This window comes from Megalops cyprinoides, chromosome 21 (genome assembly GCF_013368585.1).
Source record: "Megalops cyprinoides isolate fMegCyp1 chromosome 21, fMegCyp1.pri, whole genome shotgun sequence".
Classification (NCBI taxonomy): Eukaryota; Metazoa; Chordata; class Actinopteri; order Elopiformes; family Megalopidae; genus Megalops; species Megalops cyprinoides.
This window is the reverse complement of record NC_050603.1, coordinates 1,517,786-1,533,288: the sequence shown is the minus strand read 5'-3', so window position 1 is coordinate 1,533,288 and position 15,503 is coordinate 1,517,786. Positions and strand designations below refer to the sequence as shown.

Here is a 15,503-nt window from a genome sequence, read left to right as displayed (position 1 = left end):
GAAACACTGCAAGCAATCCCGTTAAAGATGCTAACGGGCTCTGCTGCTTCCTCACACCCTCATACAGCAACGGTCATCAGCTTAAATAAGGGGTGATCCTGACTATACAAGCACACCACAGCAAAACAACAGGGCAGGGAAGAACACAATGGCGGGACACAGGAGCACAAAGAGACAGAGGGAGACAGGGAGACAGGGAGACAGAGGGAGACAGGGAGACAGGGAGACAGGTACACAGGGAGACAGGGAGACAGGTACACAGGGAGACAGGGAGACAGGTACACAGGAACACAGGGAGACAGGGAGACAGGTACACAGGGAGACAGGGAGACAGGTACACAGGAACACAGGGAGACAGGGAGACAGGGAGACAGATACACAGGGAGACAGGTACACAGGGAGACAGATACACAGGGAGACAGGTACACAGGGAGACAGGTACACAGGGAGACAGGGAGACAGGTACACAGGGAGACAGGGAGACAGGTACACAGGGAGACAGGGAGACAGGAACACAGGGAGACAGGGAGACAGGTACACAGGGAGACAGGTACACAAGGAGACAGATACACGGGGACATTAAGGATGAGGCTATGGGAAGCCGTACCTTCTTTGTCTCTGGGCGTGCTGACATAGGAGGCGGGGTCTGAACTGGCCTGGACACAGTAGACCTCCCGGGTCTGGATCCCACCCCCACACAGTCCCGTCTGGCTGCCACGGCGACGGTCCTGTTGGCTTAGCAACACGTCAACCCTGCACTCACTCCATTCTGAGGTCCTCCAGCTGTAACTGAGGGAGAGAGAGGGGTACAGACTCAGTGACCACACCCCAGCAGCTGAGAACGGTAGACATACTCATGGTTGCAAAAAGAGACGGGCACTGTCTCAAGATAGGAAAGACAGAGACAGAAATGCACTTACTTCTAATATTGTAAAAAATATTTGAAAATAATAAACTTATATTTAAAAAAAATATTCCCAGGTTATCAATAATGTAAACTCGATGTCAAATAATGAAAGCCCAAGAATCCTGCTAGGGGAATCAACCAATCATTATTAATGAATCTATAACCACTTTAATCATTACATGCTCATTGACTCAAATTTGTAGCCATTATTCATTTGTCATTTGTTCCTTTTTTCTCTTTTTTCCATGTATTATATACACGTATGTGTATGTATGCATGTGTATGTGCCCATTGTATGCTTTGGTGATATTTACAAAACATACGTCATTCCAAAAAATCTGAATTTGAGAGAGAGAGAATGAAGGAGAGGGAGAAGGAGAGAGAGAATAAATTTCAGACTGTTTTTTTCTATCACATCTCCCTCAATCACCTAATTTCTATCACAAATCAATGCCGGCCACTTTCTTCTATCTTACACTCAAGACATCTACTTTCCCTTCAAAGTGCACCCCTCTCATTTTATCTGCCGGGAGCTGACTCTTGTAAGAATTATTTCATTGTTGGTTCTAACCTACCATGTTCCTTTGCCCACATCTGAAAAGTAATTGCTTATTAATATTTATGCTAATTTCTTTTTATTGGATCATGGGCACAGCTGATGGAACGTGACCATGTTTGAGGCCAGGCAGCCCCTGCTGTTGGAGCTTAGAGTAAATCTCCTGAAAATTACTCATATAAATCTTTTAAGTCATTCAGTCCTCCACAATATTGTGAGCCGTTTGTTCTTCTGTGCGCATTGTGGAATTAGCATATTAACTCTGGAGGGAATATTTAGCAAAGGCAATCTTTATCAAGCCCGCACTTCTGACTAAGCGCACCAGTCCGTCACAGAGACACTCCGCTGCCGGGGGAGTAAACCAGAGGCGGGATGTGACATCACTGTGACAGGACATGGCATCAGTATGAAAGGGTATGACATCACCATTAGATTATTACTGACTGACACAGCCACATAATGGACTGTGCAGTAGAGTGTACATCTGCGCTCTTGGGTGATTGGGAAGAAAGGGATTACATTACGATACGGTGAGGGTTGTCTTCGGTTGATTTTTTTAATTCTCTTGCACACACTAAAGCACAGCCAAAAGCCTGAACAGCACAATGGGGGAAAAAATAATCAGCTTAATGAATTAATGCCTGAATCAAGTGTGGAAACAAAGCACCCCTGGAGTCTTTATCCCCAGCACCCCTCAGAGGACAGAGCGCTCCGGTTTAAGAGCCGCCGCCGTCAGCCGGAGGATCCGCCAGAAACGACTGAATGAAGCAATGGCACACTGTGCTATTGCGCCCCTCGCCCCGCCCCTCGCCCCGCCCCGCCCCGCCCCGCCCCTCGCCTCGCCCCGCCCCTCGCCTCACCCCGCCCCGCCCCTCGCCTCGCCCCGCCCCTCGCCTCTCCCCGCGGCGGGTTAAAATGTGAAAGCAGCTTAGGACGGGGCCAGGCCAACGCAACGGCCCGTGTTCGTGCTGATGTGCTGCAGTGGACCACAGCCGTGGGGTGTAACCGCCGAGCAGAGCCTGATCACAGATGGAGTGGCTACTGCTGTCCTGCCTGTGACTGACCCAGCCAGTCTTTCATCAGGATTCAAAGGGAGACACACAGCATCATATGCAAGGGGGGCATCTACGGCATTGTTTTTAATTCTAAATAATACATTTATTTCAACTGTACTTTTTCCACCTCGGTTACCGCTGAACTCACAGTGGTCCACTGAACAAAAGGCAACATTGCTGAATGCGTTACTCAAGACAAAGCACCATGGGGGTCAGATTGAATGCCCCCCTCTGTGAGGGGGCAGAATGTGGCATGGCTTAATGTTCTCAGGATTTACAGAGAACAGACTGCTTTGGGGTGAAAGTTATCAAACCCCAAACATGCTTAAGATGGTGCGAATGACACCGATCTGCTCATCTATCTGAGAGAGACTTCCTCAGTCCAGGGTTTGTTCAGCATTATCTGCCTTTACTGCAAAATAACAATGTGGTCTAATCATTTCTGTGTGAGGTTATGTTTGCATTTCTTTGTAATGTCAAACTTTGCAGTCATTTGTTATGTCATAACTCGCCTTCTTTTGTGATGTCATAACAGACAAGTCTACAGCCTCTATCAGCCAGACAAATCAAGACCAGGAGAACTGTCTCTGCCAAATGGCATATGTTCACAGCTTTGGAGACCAATCTGTTGTGTATACCAATCCATCTACATACATTTCAGTGCTTCTGCAAACAAAATATTTGGTATTGTCAGTATCACTGCGCATATGCAGAGTCAGACCATTATACTACAACATGCCCTTCCTGCAGTGGTTTCTTTTACAGAATCCCACCTCTGTAACAGGAGAATAAAGAAGAAATAAAGATGAGCAAAACTGCAACATATCAGGGATCATCGTGACCACTGTTGACACCAAGCCTTGAAACTGCTTTTTCACCTCAAAGACAGAGCAGTGTAAAACACTGCACCATCTGTCGGGTGGACAGTGGGTCAGGGGTGAAGTATTCCTCCAAAACTGAACATGGGGGGTGGGGGGACCCCCAGATGTCCAGCTGAGGGGCTCTGACAGGGTGTGAAATGAACGCTCGTGCTGTCAGAGGAAACACTCCCGAGGGGCGGAGAGGCTGCTAAAAGCTCGTGTGAACACGGCCATCTGTTGGGGATAACATTAGAGACCACGCCCACTCTTACACAGACACACCTCACATCCGTCACGGTAACCCCCCCCCCCCCCCCCCACCCCACCTCGCCTGGCAGCCACCCAAATCGCTGGGTGCTGCATCTCAATCCCCCCATATGCTGACCCTGGGGCTACGCGCTGGCTACACACTGGCTACACGCTGGCTACACGCTGGCTACACGCTGGCTACACGCTGGCTACACGCTCAGCATCGCAGCACAGAGAGGCATTCTGTCGCCCCACTCTCTTCCCACCCTCACTGCACTGCCGTGCTTCCTGTGACTTCCTGCCTCTCCTTCTCTCTGTCATCATTAAGCCGGGGTTAAAGCCATAGGGTCATTTCACTTCCCCTCACAAACACCTGACCAGGTGATGGGAATATCAGAAACCCATTCCTGTCTATGCAGAGTCTACTCCAACTCACCTGCAGCGTCTTAAGACCATGTAATTTTCACCTGTAACACAACCGTAAGACTTTTCAAGTTAATACAATCACAGGTTGCGGGTTCAAATCCCAGGAGGAGCAGTGCTGTCCTACCCTGAGCTGCTCATTGAGTGTCCATGCGGGAGTGCATTTGCTTCATAATCACCCAGACAGGAGAGAAGCGTGGAGAGCAGTCATGTCTGTTTGTGTAAAGCCGTTAGTTATTAATTAGGCCAGTAATTAGCACCCAGACCACATACATGTTGTCTGTGTGTTCCCTCTGATGAGGCCAGTTTAATCGTCTGTTTTTTAGTGCATGGGTGGTGCGGGTGGGCGTGGGAGGGCGTGATGGGGGCACTTACGCGGTGCAGGGCGACACCCCCTCTCCCTGTGGAGCACAGGGCTCGGTCTCCTCCAGCCCGGGGCACTCAGCCCCCCCTCCCACAGGAAAGCGGCGGACTCGGCGGGTGCGCGAGCGCCCCCCCTGTGGGCCGTTGGGGTCATAGCAGTCCTTGGAGCAGGTCCCCCAGGCCGACCATTCGCCCACCTCGCAGTCTCTGGGAACCACGCAGGAGCGGAAGGCTGCCGGGAGGCGCTCCTGAGAGCACAAGCTGCAACGAGAGAGCACATCAGCCCGTCAATCAATCAATCAATCAATCAATCAATCCAGCAATATGTCAGACTATCAATCAATCAACCAACTAACTGTATCAATTAATCAACATACCCATCTACCTACCTATCTGCCTACCTACATACCCATCAACTACCTATCTGTCCATCTACCAATTTACCTACCTATCTATCTATGTGTCTGACTGTCTGTCTATGCCACTCAATCTTACAGCACAGGCAGGAAATCCAGCAATCGGTCACATTTCAGAGCTCAATACACAGACCGTACTGGTTACAGTCACTTCCCAGACAGCCTCACTGACACAGAGTATGAGACATCAGCCGCAGGCTTGTCCCCAGCATCAGTCGGCCTCTGACCAGCACACACCTGCCAGCTTCATTATGTTTTTATTTTCACAACAGCGAGGCGCACCAATGGCAGCCTTTTTATTAAATACAACCGCAATTACGCACAGCGACAGCAGGGGGTCTTCACCTCATTTAAGGGAAGCCTAATTCCACCCTGAGCCGTTTACAGTCTGCTATTTTCTCTGTCGTTGTGCGTCCTCCTCTTTGTGGGGCTTATAATGACAGGTTGTTAGGAGTAATTACTCCAGACCTCCATTTAACCCTGTCTGTCCCAGACAGGTCTCTCTTCAGAAAGAAAGCACTGCGCTTTCCTCTAACGTTATAAATAAATTGCCTCCTCTAATCCGCTGCCACTGCCTCGTACTGCCCTTCAGACATTTAGTGTCTGACCCCGCTGTAGTGGCATACGGCTGGCAACACGATGCCGTGTTCATTGTGTTCATTTGTGATTGTTTTCAAATTATGCTCTTATGGATTAATGTTATTTCAGACAAAGAAAAATCTTAATACTGCTTCAACAGTGACCCAGTTTCCCTACCCATAACGCCCCCTAAGAATTTCATATGTGTGTATGTCAATTATATACGTATTATAATACGCATCTCGGCATACATTTCCTCTGTCCCAACGTTAACACATATTAATGACGCATATCGATTGTGTATGCAGCCTTTAAATACTGTAATTTCAGTAATTAAAGTTCTCTCATTCTGAAATGTCACTATGATTAAAACTGTCAAACCCTCACATTTCAGAATGTAAACACACTGGCAGGTAATTTAACAGTTACAATGACAAAGGTTTCTATCAGCCGATAATCAGGTGGGGGACATTTAAATTTCACCTTCTGAGGCACCCGCAGACATGTGTGTTATTTCCAAGTAGCAAAACCAATCTGTAATTATTTAGCAGTTGGCAGGAGAGAGAAGAATGATGAAATATGGATGCAGTCTGTGGCACTTCACGGCTTCTCTCTTGACCAGTCTGGGAGACTGACTGAATGAGGCCAAACACGTGGAGCCTGTTTCAGCATGCGCACATGAGCGCTAAATAAAAGATGAAACAGAAGCGAGGCCCTTCGGATGGCATCCTCCCCAGCACGCCACAAACCCCGTGGGGAGAGAGCGGCTGGCGGTTAGCGATTAGCGGTTAGCAAGCACCCGCATGCCTCTGGAGAGAAACAGGCTGTGAATTCATTTTGCAGTGTCTTCACCGGCGCGGTCGTGTTCGGCTGACCCACAGTGTTCCAGCGGAGTTAAATTTTTGATTAGTTCCTGTGGAGGGGCAGGAAGTTACGCTGAGTAATGAGTACACCAATAGGAGCTCAGCGTGTACCAACCTGCTCCAGGTCAATACGACAAACCCCCCCCCCCACACACACACACACACACACACCCACACAAACCCACACACACACACACACACACACACACACACACACACCCACACAAACCCACACACACACAGGGCCAGAATACAGCACCTTTTTCCTTACCATTATGCACTGATCCTGAATCAGAGTTCACCTTTACATGAAAATACCTGAGGCTGGCATTAAGTGATGGGTAACCTGATCCTGTGTCAGTTTTCTAGGGTAGGAAGTGATTCCATTCATAATTCTACTCATGAGGCCACTTCTCAAAAAAGAGAAGCGGAAACACATGGACAACATGTCTCTAATATGAAATTTCTCAGAATCTGCCCTTTCTCCCCAAGATACAAAATAAAGATTATTGATCTCAGATCAGCTGTCTTCAATATCATTGAAAATGATGCCTGTAACCATTAAATTGATCACTTGTGACAGTAGGTTAACCAGCTGAAACCTTGACAGGTTAATGTGCAGCTTTGAAAGATGAATTACCTTACTGTGGACATCATAACTGTCTTCACACATATGTCATGTCACACATATGTCATATGACACAACATGCATAATCTACCAGTTTTATTACATGCATATATATATATACACACACACGCGCGCACACGTACACGCACATGCACACACACACAGCACTGCTTTATTAACACGTGTGAACCACTTAAAAACCATCTAGGGGTGTTCCATGAGAACATTAAACTCGGGGAAAGTGTTTGGCTGGACAAACATGGTTATCAAACATTGAATCTGTCCTGTAACAATCGTGGTTGAATATGGTCCAACTGTAAATCTATTTTGGAGACATGAGCAGGTTTCATTTTAGGTAACTGTTCAATCTTTACCAAAAATATCAGATGAGTAAATTATGGTCCTAGTGAGTTGATACCGGTGGGGGTAGAGTACCGAGAACAGTAGCAGGTGCCCTCTGAACAATTCAATAAAAAGCAGAAAGTGCAGTAGCTCAAAAAAAAGAACTGACTGACAGCCTAAGCAGTATGCTCAGTGCTGTCAGGAGCATCTTAAAATTTTATGCAAATCTGTTCAACTGTCTGTAAATTCTACTGCTGTTTAAAATGAATGACAGCCCCGGTCCCTGAAGTTCCATAAATCTCACACTAACTAAAGCATCAGGTGCAGAACGCTAAAACTAACGTATTTCCACAGAAGCAGAGAGAAACAGGAGAGACAGACTGCGTTACAGTTCAGCCTCACTGCGCTGTCTTTCAGAGAAAAATGCCATTTCGCACACTGTGATTCCGAAGGTGGCAAAACAAGCATAAATATTTCAAAACCAGGAATAAACAAGTCGTAAAATTAATATTTATGCTCCCCAGGGTGTCGGGCTGTTTTCAGCATTCCTTTGATATGTTATGCGCCTGCCGCTAAAAACCGGGCACAGAAATCAAATTATGTTTGTTCATCATTATTTTCTAAATGAATTTTAAAAGGAAACCCTGTACTGTTTGCATCCTCGCTGTCTTTCAAAGTATCGTTTAACGTGTAAATCAGACATGCGCCTGATATTTATTTTGTATTGTTTGGAAGTGTGCTTTAATGAACCTCAGGGACAGCTCTCAGTTGTGCATACCGCACCAAGCAGACATCGTCTCAGAGGTTCTCTCACTTCTGATTCATAAACGATTTTTATGACCAGCCCAGCACTTTCCCTGGGTTAGATTCTGTAACAGTGTCCTTCTGAGGAGTTCTTGTGAGCCTTGTGGTGAGAGATGAGCAGCCAGGTAAGACTCACCTGAGCGCGGCAGGTGTGCCGTTCCTGTTCAGGCACACCAGCTCCCGGGTCTGCACCCCCACCTGCAGGTCCCACAGCTTGCTGTCCTGCCGGTTCTGCCGGTTCCGGTTGCGTTTCTTCTTGATGAGCTCGCGGGTCTCGGGGTCCCTGGCCCCGCCCTTCTCCCGGTTCTTCTCCTTGTTCTTCTTGCGGGCCTGGCGCACCTGCCGGGCCAGGCGGGGCTGTGGGGGCGAGCAGGCGCTCCACGGCCCCACCCTCAGGCCGTACCCCCCGTCGTCGCTCGGGCACTCCTCTGGCTGGCAGGTGCGGTACTCCGTCAGGTTGGGGCAGGCGGAGCCTCCGAAGAGGGGTGGGGCCAGCACGGCGCGGGCGCGGGTCTGGAGGCCCGTCCCGCAGTCCCTGGAGCAGGCGCTCCAGGCGGAGAATTCGGACAGCACGCAGTCGCGGGGGCAGGGGATGAGGCAGGCCTGCTCCAGCCGCGGCCGGGGCTCGAAGTACTCGCAGATGGAGTCGTCCTCGGCGGGCGTGCCGTCCGCCAGCCGCACGCACCCCACCACCCGCGTCTGCAGGCCCTCCTCGCCCCGCACGCAGGCCGAGGGCCGCACCATGCCCCCCGACACCCGCAGCGAGATGGCCACGCATGGCCCCCAGGCCCCCAGCTGCCAGTCGTACAGGTCCCGGTGCCAGTCGCACACCCGAAAGCAGTTCTGCTGGTTGTCGGGGCGGGTTGCCAGGGGGCAGTTGGTGTGCAGGGTGGTCCAGCCCTCGATGTGGGCGCACCAAACCGCCCGGCTCTGGCTGCCCCCCGGCCCACACTCGCTGCCCATGCAGCGACCCCACGGGCCTGCAGAGAGAGGGGGTCAAAGGTCAGGGAGCGGTCAAAGGTCAGGCTGCATTAAACGAAAGTCCAGTGCCCCATACAGCCAGCTAACATCTGAGCCAATCATCATCAAGTCTGTCTCCTCATTCCCTATTGGTGGATTTGGTCAATTTGGCTTAACTGGCTCCAAGTTTATTAGAGGTCCTAAAACACATGTAATTGCATTGTAATTACACTGTAATATTTACGCTACTGGCACTGTTACATGCTAAGATTACTTCCTGAGGATGGATATGTGCCGATGCCCTAGATCTAAGTGTAACCACATGTTTTGCCCTCATCCAGAATGTTAACATTTCCAAGTCAGTAACTGTGTAAGCCAATTCCTGTGCTCCTACGCAGAAATTACCTAACACGTACTAAGTGTGCGCAATGCTTTATGCATCTCATATGCATTCATTAAAATGCAAATAATTAAGTAATTACATAAGTACAATTAGGGGCAATTAATGGTGTAAACCAATCAAAATAACTCCACCCACAATGTTCCTCCACGCACAGGTCTCATAGGAGACGAAAGGCTGGAAAAATCGCCTTGTTGCCTTCGGTGAACGGGTACACTTACTCATGAATATGCTAGCGTGCCGTTAGCTCTGGTTTCTGAATAAGGAATGGGCCGTGTTTTTGTGCAGTTAAGACCCACAGGGATCTGTTATCGAAATGATGCCGTTAACCACGCGCAGAGCAAACGACTTCATTGGTGGGAAGCGGCCCTCGCGACTCTGTTTCGCTTTACAGTTAAATCGCTCTTTGAAGATTTACGGGAAGGCGTGGAGTGATCTCAGTAAACGTCTTTTTACAGAGAGAAACCTCAAGCATACGCAAGTGGCAAGCTGCTGGTCTCCTCAGATATCGCACCTCCCCCTTGAATCGATATTCCTGTAAGCGTTAAAATGCAAAGCACTCTCTGGGCGATGGTGTGTTACAGGAAAGTGCTCTTTGCTTTGATGGATTTAAACTGCGTAACGACCGACTCCAAATCTTACCTCAGAGAGACATCAGCACAACAGTAATATAAAGCACTCAAACAGGGCACTCTCAGCATGAAGGACAGGAATAACGCAGAAAGGACCTCACACTCTTTACATATACTGTATTTTCTGTGTGTGTGTGTGTGTGTGTGTGTGTGGGTGGGTGTTTATATGTATTCTGGTCACCTGATTGCTACAAAATGTTTTGAAATTGTGTAACAGCTGACAACTAGCAAAGTTTTGTACTGCAGGTTGATGCTAAAAATGTGAACAACATGGCCTGGTCGTGACTTTGGCCTTGTCATGAGTTCATTGTGACTGAGTCATATGCTCACTGTGATTGGTTGAGAGTCTGCCACTGTGACCATGTTTGGAGGCTGAGCTTAAGACAGCACCATCACCACATAAGGTCGCCATGGCAGCTGGTATTGTTTAACCCTTTCCTGAACACAATGCTGTCTTCGCTCTCTGTTTCTGTAATTTTAACAGCTCACGGGATGTTCTGTGCCATCCCTGAACGCTGCCGAGTCTGAGAAAACATTTCTTACTACAACATCAGAAGTGGTGGTTTGCATTTCAGGCCTCCAGGCTCAGCGCTGGAATATTTATGTGTTTGGATAGGCTTGCTGTAGCTACAAACCCCAAGCAGCACTTCACTGCTCATTTTCCCCACAACAGCCTCTGAACAGCCTGTAGAAGCAAAACTTTCAGAGGCCATTATCCTAAATCTCAGAGCTGTTCAGCAGAATGAACAATACCAAGGGTGCTCTGCCGAAAGATGCATACAGAGCCCTGTGGTTCCTGCAGCACCAGACGCTTTCCCCTGTGCAAAGCCTTGACACTGTAAAGTTAGAGTTGTGCCTTACATTCTGAGATATTTTAATGATGCTTGCTGAAGTGAAAAACAGGCTCTTGGTTTGAGAGGTACTGAGGCGATCGAGGGTCTCTCACATCGATTCTCACTCTCTCACGGCGGCCGCGATATCACTCCCCACCCACCGAGGCTTCAGTGACCAATCACGCAAAAGCCAGCAGGTGGGGCAGCTTCGACCTTATATGCCAGGCGGGGGACAGCGGCTTCTTTGAGCCTGCATGGATCCATTGAGGAAAAAGCCAGCCAGGGCAATAAAACCATCCCTGATTAGCCAGCGGGCGGAGTTATCCCGCAGCTGCAGACATGGCAGACCGATCAATGCTGGATCAATACCACTCACAATAAACTGCCTCCTGTCCAGAAACCGGATCCGCGGTCGTTGGGCTCGCTGGCGGGACCGGCCCGAAAGAGGCCGTTCAGGGGAGAAAAACACACCGTACAACAGCAGATTCCCCTCCACCTGCGTGCTGCCCTCGGGCTTTTACTCGGGCTTCAGACCGCGTTGGGTTACATGATGCCGCTTATCTGCCTGTCTGTCCTTGTCAGCGGTCACGTCTGTGGCTCGCGATGCACCTTAGATATTCATTCATACAGCCGGACTGTGACTGAAACATTTCAGGTTAATCAGCTTTCAGGTACAACACCAGCGCTCCTCTCGGGATCCGAATCTGCAAAATACTGATTACAAGTTCTGTTCTTTGAGGAAGTGCTTCACTGCCAAAAAGACAGAACTTTTGGCCTTGCTTGTAGCAGATGATTTTTTATTGCATTTTATTCCAAGGTCATGCTTCAGTGTGTCTTAACAGCTACTGTGATCAAAACCAGGGGCACTGTATCAAATGTGTAGAGGCACATATCGTTTCATTTCAGAACTGAGGGGAAAAAAACGAAAAGAAATAACACTACTAGACTTTAACGGTCGTATCTCTAAGCTCCCTCCACTGTTCTCCTTCTCTCTGGCACCGACAGTGCAGCCTGCTCAGCATAATCACTCCCTGCACAGGATTATGGGATGGCCTCAGGGCACCTGGGTCCTCCAGTCCAAAGACCCGAGCTGGCGTCCAGCACCCAGCTGCGACAGCATAAAACACCAAACAGCACCTGAAGCCACGCCTCTGTCTCGGATCGATCTCAGCCTGGGGGGCTGTGGAGGAGGGGGGCGGGGTGTGTTCACAGACCAGCACCCCAGGCACTCCGTATCGGGGCCATTCGGCCCCCCACCCCCCCGAGCGGTGCGGACAGCCATCCGAGCAGCGCTTTACTACACTCATCTGTTCACACCCCGGCAGCCTGGGCCGGTCATACATCTCCCTCCCACGGTTGCCCATGGAAACTCAATAATGGCCTTGTTTAATTACATTAGGGGGTCATTGTTCCTCTTGTTTGCTCTTCAGCCGAAAGACCTGCGAAATGGTGATGTCCATCACTTACTCCCTCTGCTCTGCGGGGGATCAGCTCCCCCCAGTGTTTAGACAGTGCCTAAGACTCACCACTAGAGGGCAAAAGGGCACTAATGATTCACAAAGGCAGCCGCAGCTATTTTTCCTCACATCAACCCATGTATCTAATGACCACTCTGCACACTGCAAATAGATACAGCAGGAAACCTGCCCCCCTCCCCCCCAAATTCCACCCCCACCCCTGCCAACACATTCACTGCTAAATTTCCAATCTGGGGGCGTCTGGGACATGCTGCGTACCCAGGCTCAAACACCAGTCATTCCCAGCTGAGATTATGCAGGCCACTTAACTGCAGTGAGAAACCAGCCTTCTGTGGTATCTGCCATGAGAGAGAGAGAGGCAGCCATCAGCTCTCCTGTGGCTAAAATTTTAATATTTTTCTGCTGTTTGTCAAAAAAAAAAACAGATTTGGAGGGGAAATAATCTGGCCAACAGTAATGGGATTTCCCTTTGAAGGTTTCCCTCTCTGCTCAGTGGAGGACTCACACCCTGCTTTCCCTGGAAAATGGAAGCCAGCTTGCCGTCCGCACCCCACCGGTAAGTCTGGACGGAGCAGCTTGGAGCCGGGGACTCCAGGTGACACGGTCAATTACCGTCTTTGTGTGTCGCGTTAGCCTGCAAAGACACAGCGCAAAGCGTGCTGAAATCTCATCTGCTCCCGCTCACCGTAGCCGCCGCTGTGCCGAGAACTGCCAACACCGCCATACAGCCGAGCATCAGAGCAAAATGCCGAGCTACACCAACATCCAACGCCAATGTATCACTCATCCATCTGATACTATTGCACCATATTGTACAGTACATTGATATTGTTTCATTTAGTTAGATTGCATTAAATTATATTGTTCTTACTGTATTAACTGAAGGATATTTACGAAGCGTGGCACAGAGGAGATCGCACTGTGTGGAATATGTGTCTCTAATGCAATTATAAGAACGAGCAGGAGGAACAGAATCAGAATTAGAATCAGAAGACTGAGGTCCTGCTTGATCTCTGACCTTGTTTCGGGTGCTGGGAACAGCCACGCCCACCACCCAGAGCCTCCAATCTCATTAAAGAAGCTCTTTCAAACCTTCTTCTGGCTATAAAGATGTTGCCCTGGCAACGGAGGCCCTACACCATCCTCTCATCCCAGATTAGCCTGAACTCCAGATTACGGTAACCAGTCTGCTTCAGGTGCCCTTAGAAACCTGCCCTGTGTTTGATAAAGCCAGTATGCAGCTCCAAGGCTGCAGACGATCACCTTCAGTCAACGTTAGTAAGTTAGCCAACCGCTGGCTTACAAAAGCACGGCACAGCCAAACTAATCCACTCTCTGGGGTTTGTTCTCTGATGGAGCCGCCATGTTGAACCCTGTCCTTATGCTGACACACTAACGGTTTTCTCATCGCACGTCCCGGTTCAGACACAACACTGCAAAGATCTTCCGCTCTGGACTTACAGTACTGATCTCGTGAGGAATGCAGTTTTTTCCCAAGTTGTCTTTTGCAAACTAATTTCTATCTTTCATTTCGCCAAAGGCAGCCGATAGCGAGCGGTGCAAACCCTCGAGAGATTCGAAAGTACAATTTCAGCCTTTCAGTCATTAAAAAGGAAGAGAAACGCAGAAGAGACGTTGTGATGGCAAGGAGGGGGGTGTCTGCGTTGTTATCTCCGTGGGGACGGCATGCAGAACTCTCACGCTGATGCAATCTCTGCACATCGCAAGCAAGCAACACACCCAGGGCACAAAATCACACTCATGCAAGTTTTATAGGACAAATCAGAGCAGAAGAGTGTACGGTGGGGGGGAGAGGGGTGGGGGGTATCTGTTTTGGGATGGAGTGTTACACGCCTCATTTACGACTTCCTGCTGCCTGACCGCGCACTTCGTTTTGCTGAAACGAAACATGACGTTATCCACCACTACAGGCCCCAGGAAAGCTCGACAACCCACACATTTGTATTTTTCTGAGCTCTTTCTTCTTAAACAAGACTAAATGATTGAGAAACACTGCTCTCTCTGTGACAACAGAACAGCAGCCATTCAGGGCCAGCCAGCCACAGGCCCCTGTACCCCTCATTCAAACACTGAACCCTAAACATACAGCAAAGATCCTTTACAATAAAGCTGATACAGGTGTGCAAAGACTTCACAGGCACCTTACACTTTACCATCGAGACAGCCTCAAGCACCTAATCAACTCAAAGATCACTTACAATTCATTAGCAAGCCTTGGAGCTTATATGGAGAAATAATGATTAATAAAAAGTTACTGTGCACTTACAATACAATTCATCCATCCAAAAGCAGCCGATCACTGACATAAAGGTTTATATTCAGGTATAAATGAATTGTTACTTCAGGGCTGTAATTGGCCGGGGAAACGCTGCCACTGAACAGCACTGACTGACTGTTCTCTCCTGTAAGGAGCTATAAACAGCAGCTCAACTGTCAGTAGCGGTAGGTAAGTGGTCCCTCGCTGTGACACCAGGCAGTCGCCCACAGCCTGGGAGAGCAGAGCCACAGCCCTCTCAACAGTGCTGAGAGACACCAGGCAAGGTGTCACATCTGAATTCACACGTACGGCTGTGTGAAAGACACCACTCTCTGCTCACTAGGTTCACCGTATCTCAGTATCTGCGTGTGACTGTCTGTTCCTCTGAGTGCCACTGTGTGTGTGCTTATGTGTGTGTACATGCCTGCATGTGTGTGCGCACGTGAGCACACTTGCGTATGTGCGTGCGTGTGTGTGTGTGTGCGTGCGTGCGTGCATGCGTGCGTGCGAGTGTGTGCGTGTGTGTGTGTGTGTGTGTGTGTGTGCGTGCGTGCGTGTGTGTGTGTGTGTGTGTGTGTGTGTGTGTGTGTGTGTGTGTGTGTGTGAGTGCTGCGCACATGTGCGTGTGTGTGTACACTCTTAATGAAAGTATGATGGAGTACAATACAGCCTCTCTCTCCTGCTGGGCGTTTATCCTCTGAACACCCTCAACACATTCATTATTCACCATTCGCTTCTGTTTTGGAGGGAGAGAAAGAGGGAGAGGTGTCAGAGAGAGGGAGGGAGAGAGGGAGAGGGGGAGAGACAGAGAGAGGCCCAGACAATGAAAACTGCAGAGGCATCGAGGGAGAGAGGAAGAGAGGGAGAGAACAAAGAG

The 15,503-nt window shown here is 49.2% G+C and overlaps 1 protein-coding gene across 1 annotated transcript in view; it reads right to left on the bottom strand.

Moving 5' to 3' along the window:
• The window catches only part of LOC118768937 (thrombospondin type-1 domain-containing protein 7A-like), an 86,017-nt gene that overhangs the window by 44,269 nt on the left and 26,245 nt on the right, over window positions 1-15,503 (bottom strand). Inside the window, exons 2-4 of the mRNA XM_036515915.1 lie at window positions 8,182-9,025; window positions 4,426-4,674; window positions 608-789 (exon numbers count right to left, since the gene is read on the bottom strand). Of these exons, the coding sequence (XP_036371808.1) occupies window positions 608-789; window positions 4,426-4,674; window positions 8,182-9,025 (1,275 nt within the window). The remainder of the gene's footprint in view (window positions 1-607; window positions 790-4,425; window positions 4,675-8,181; window positions 9,026-15,503) is intronic.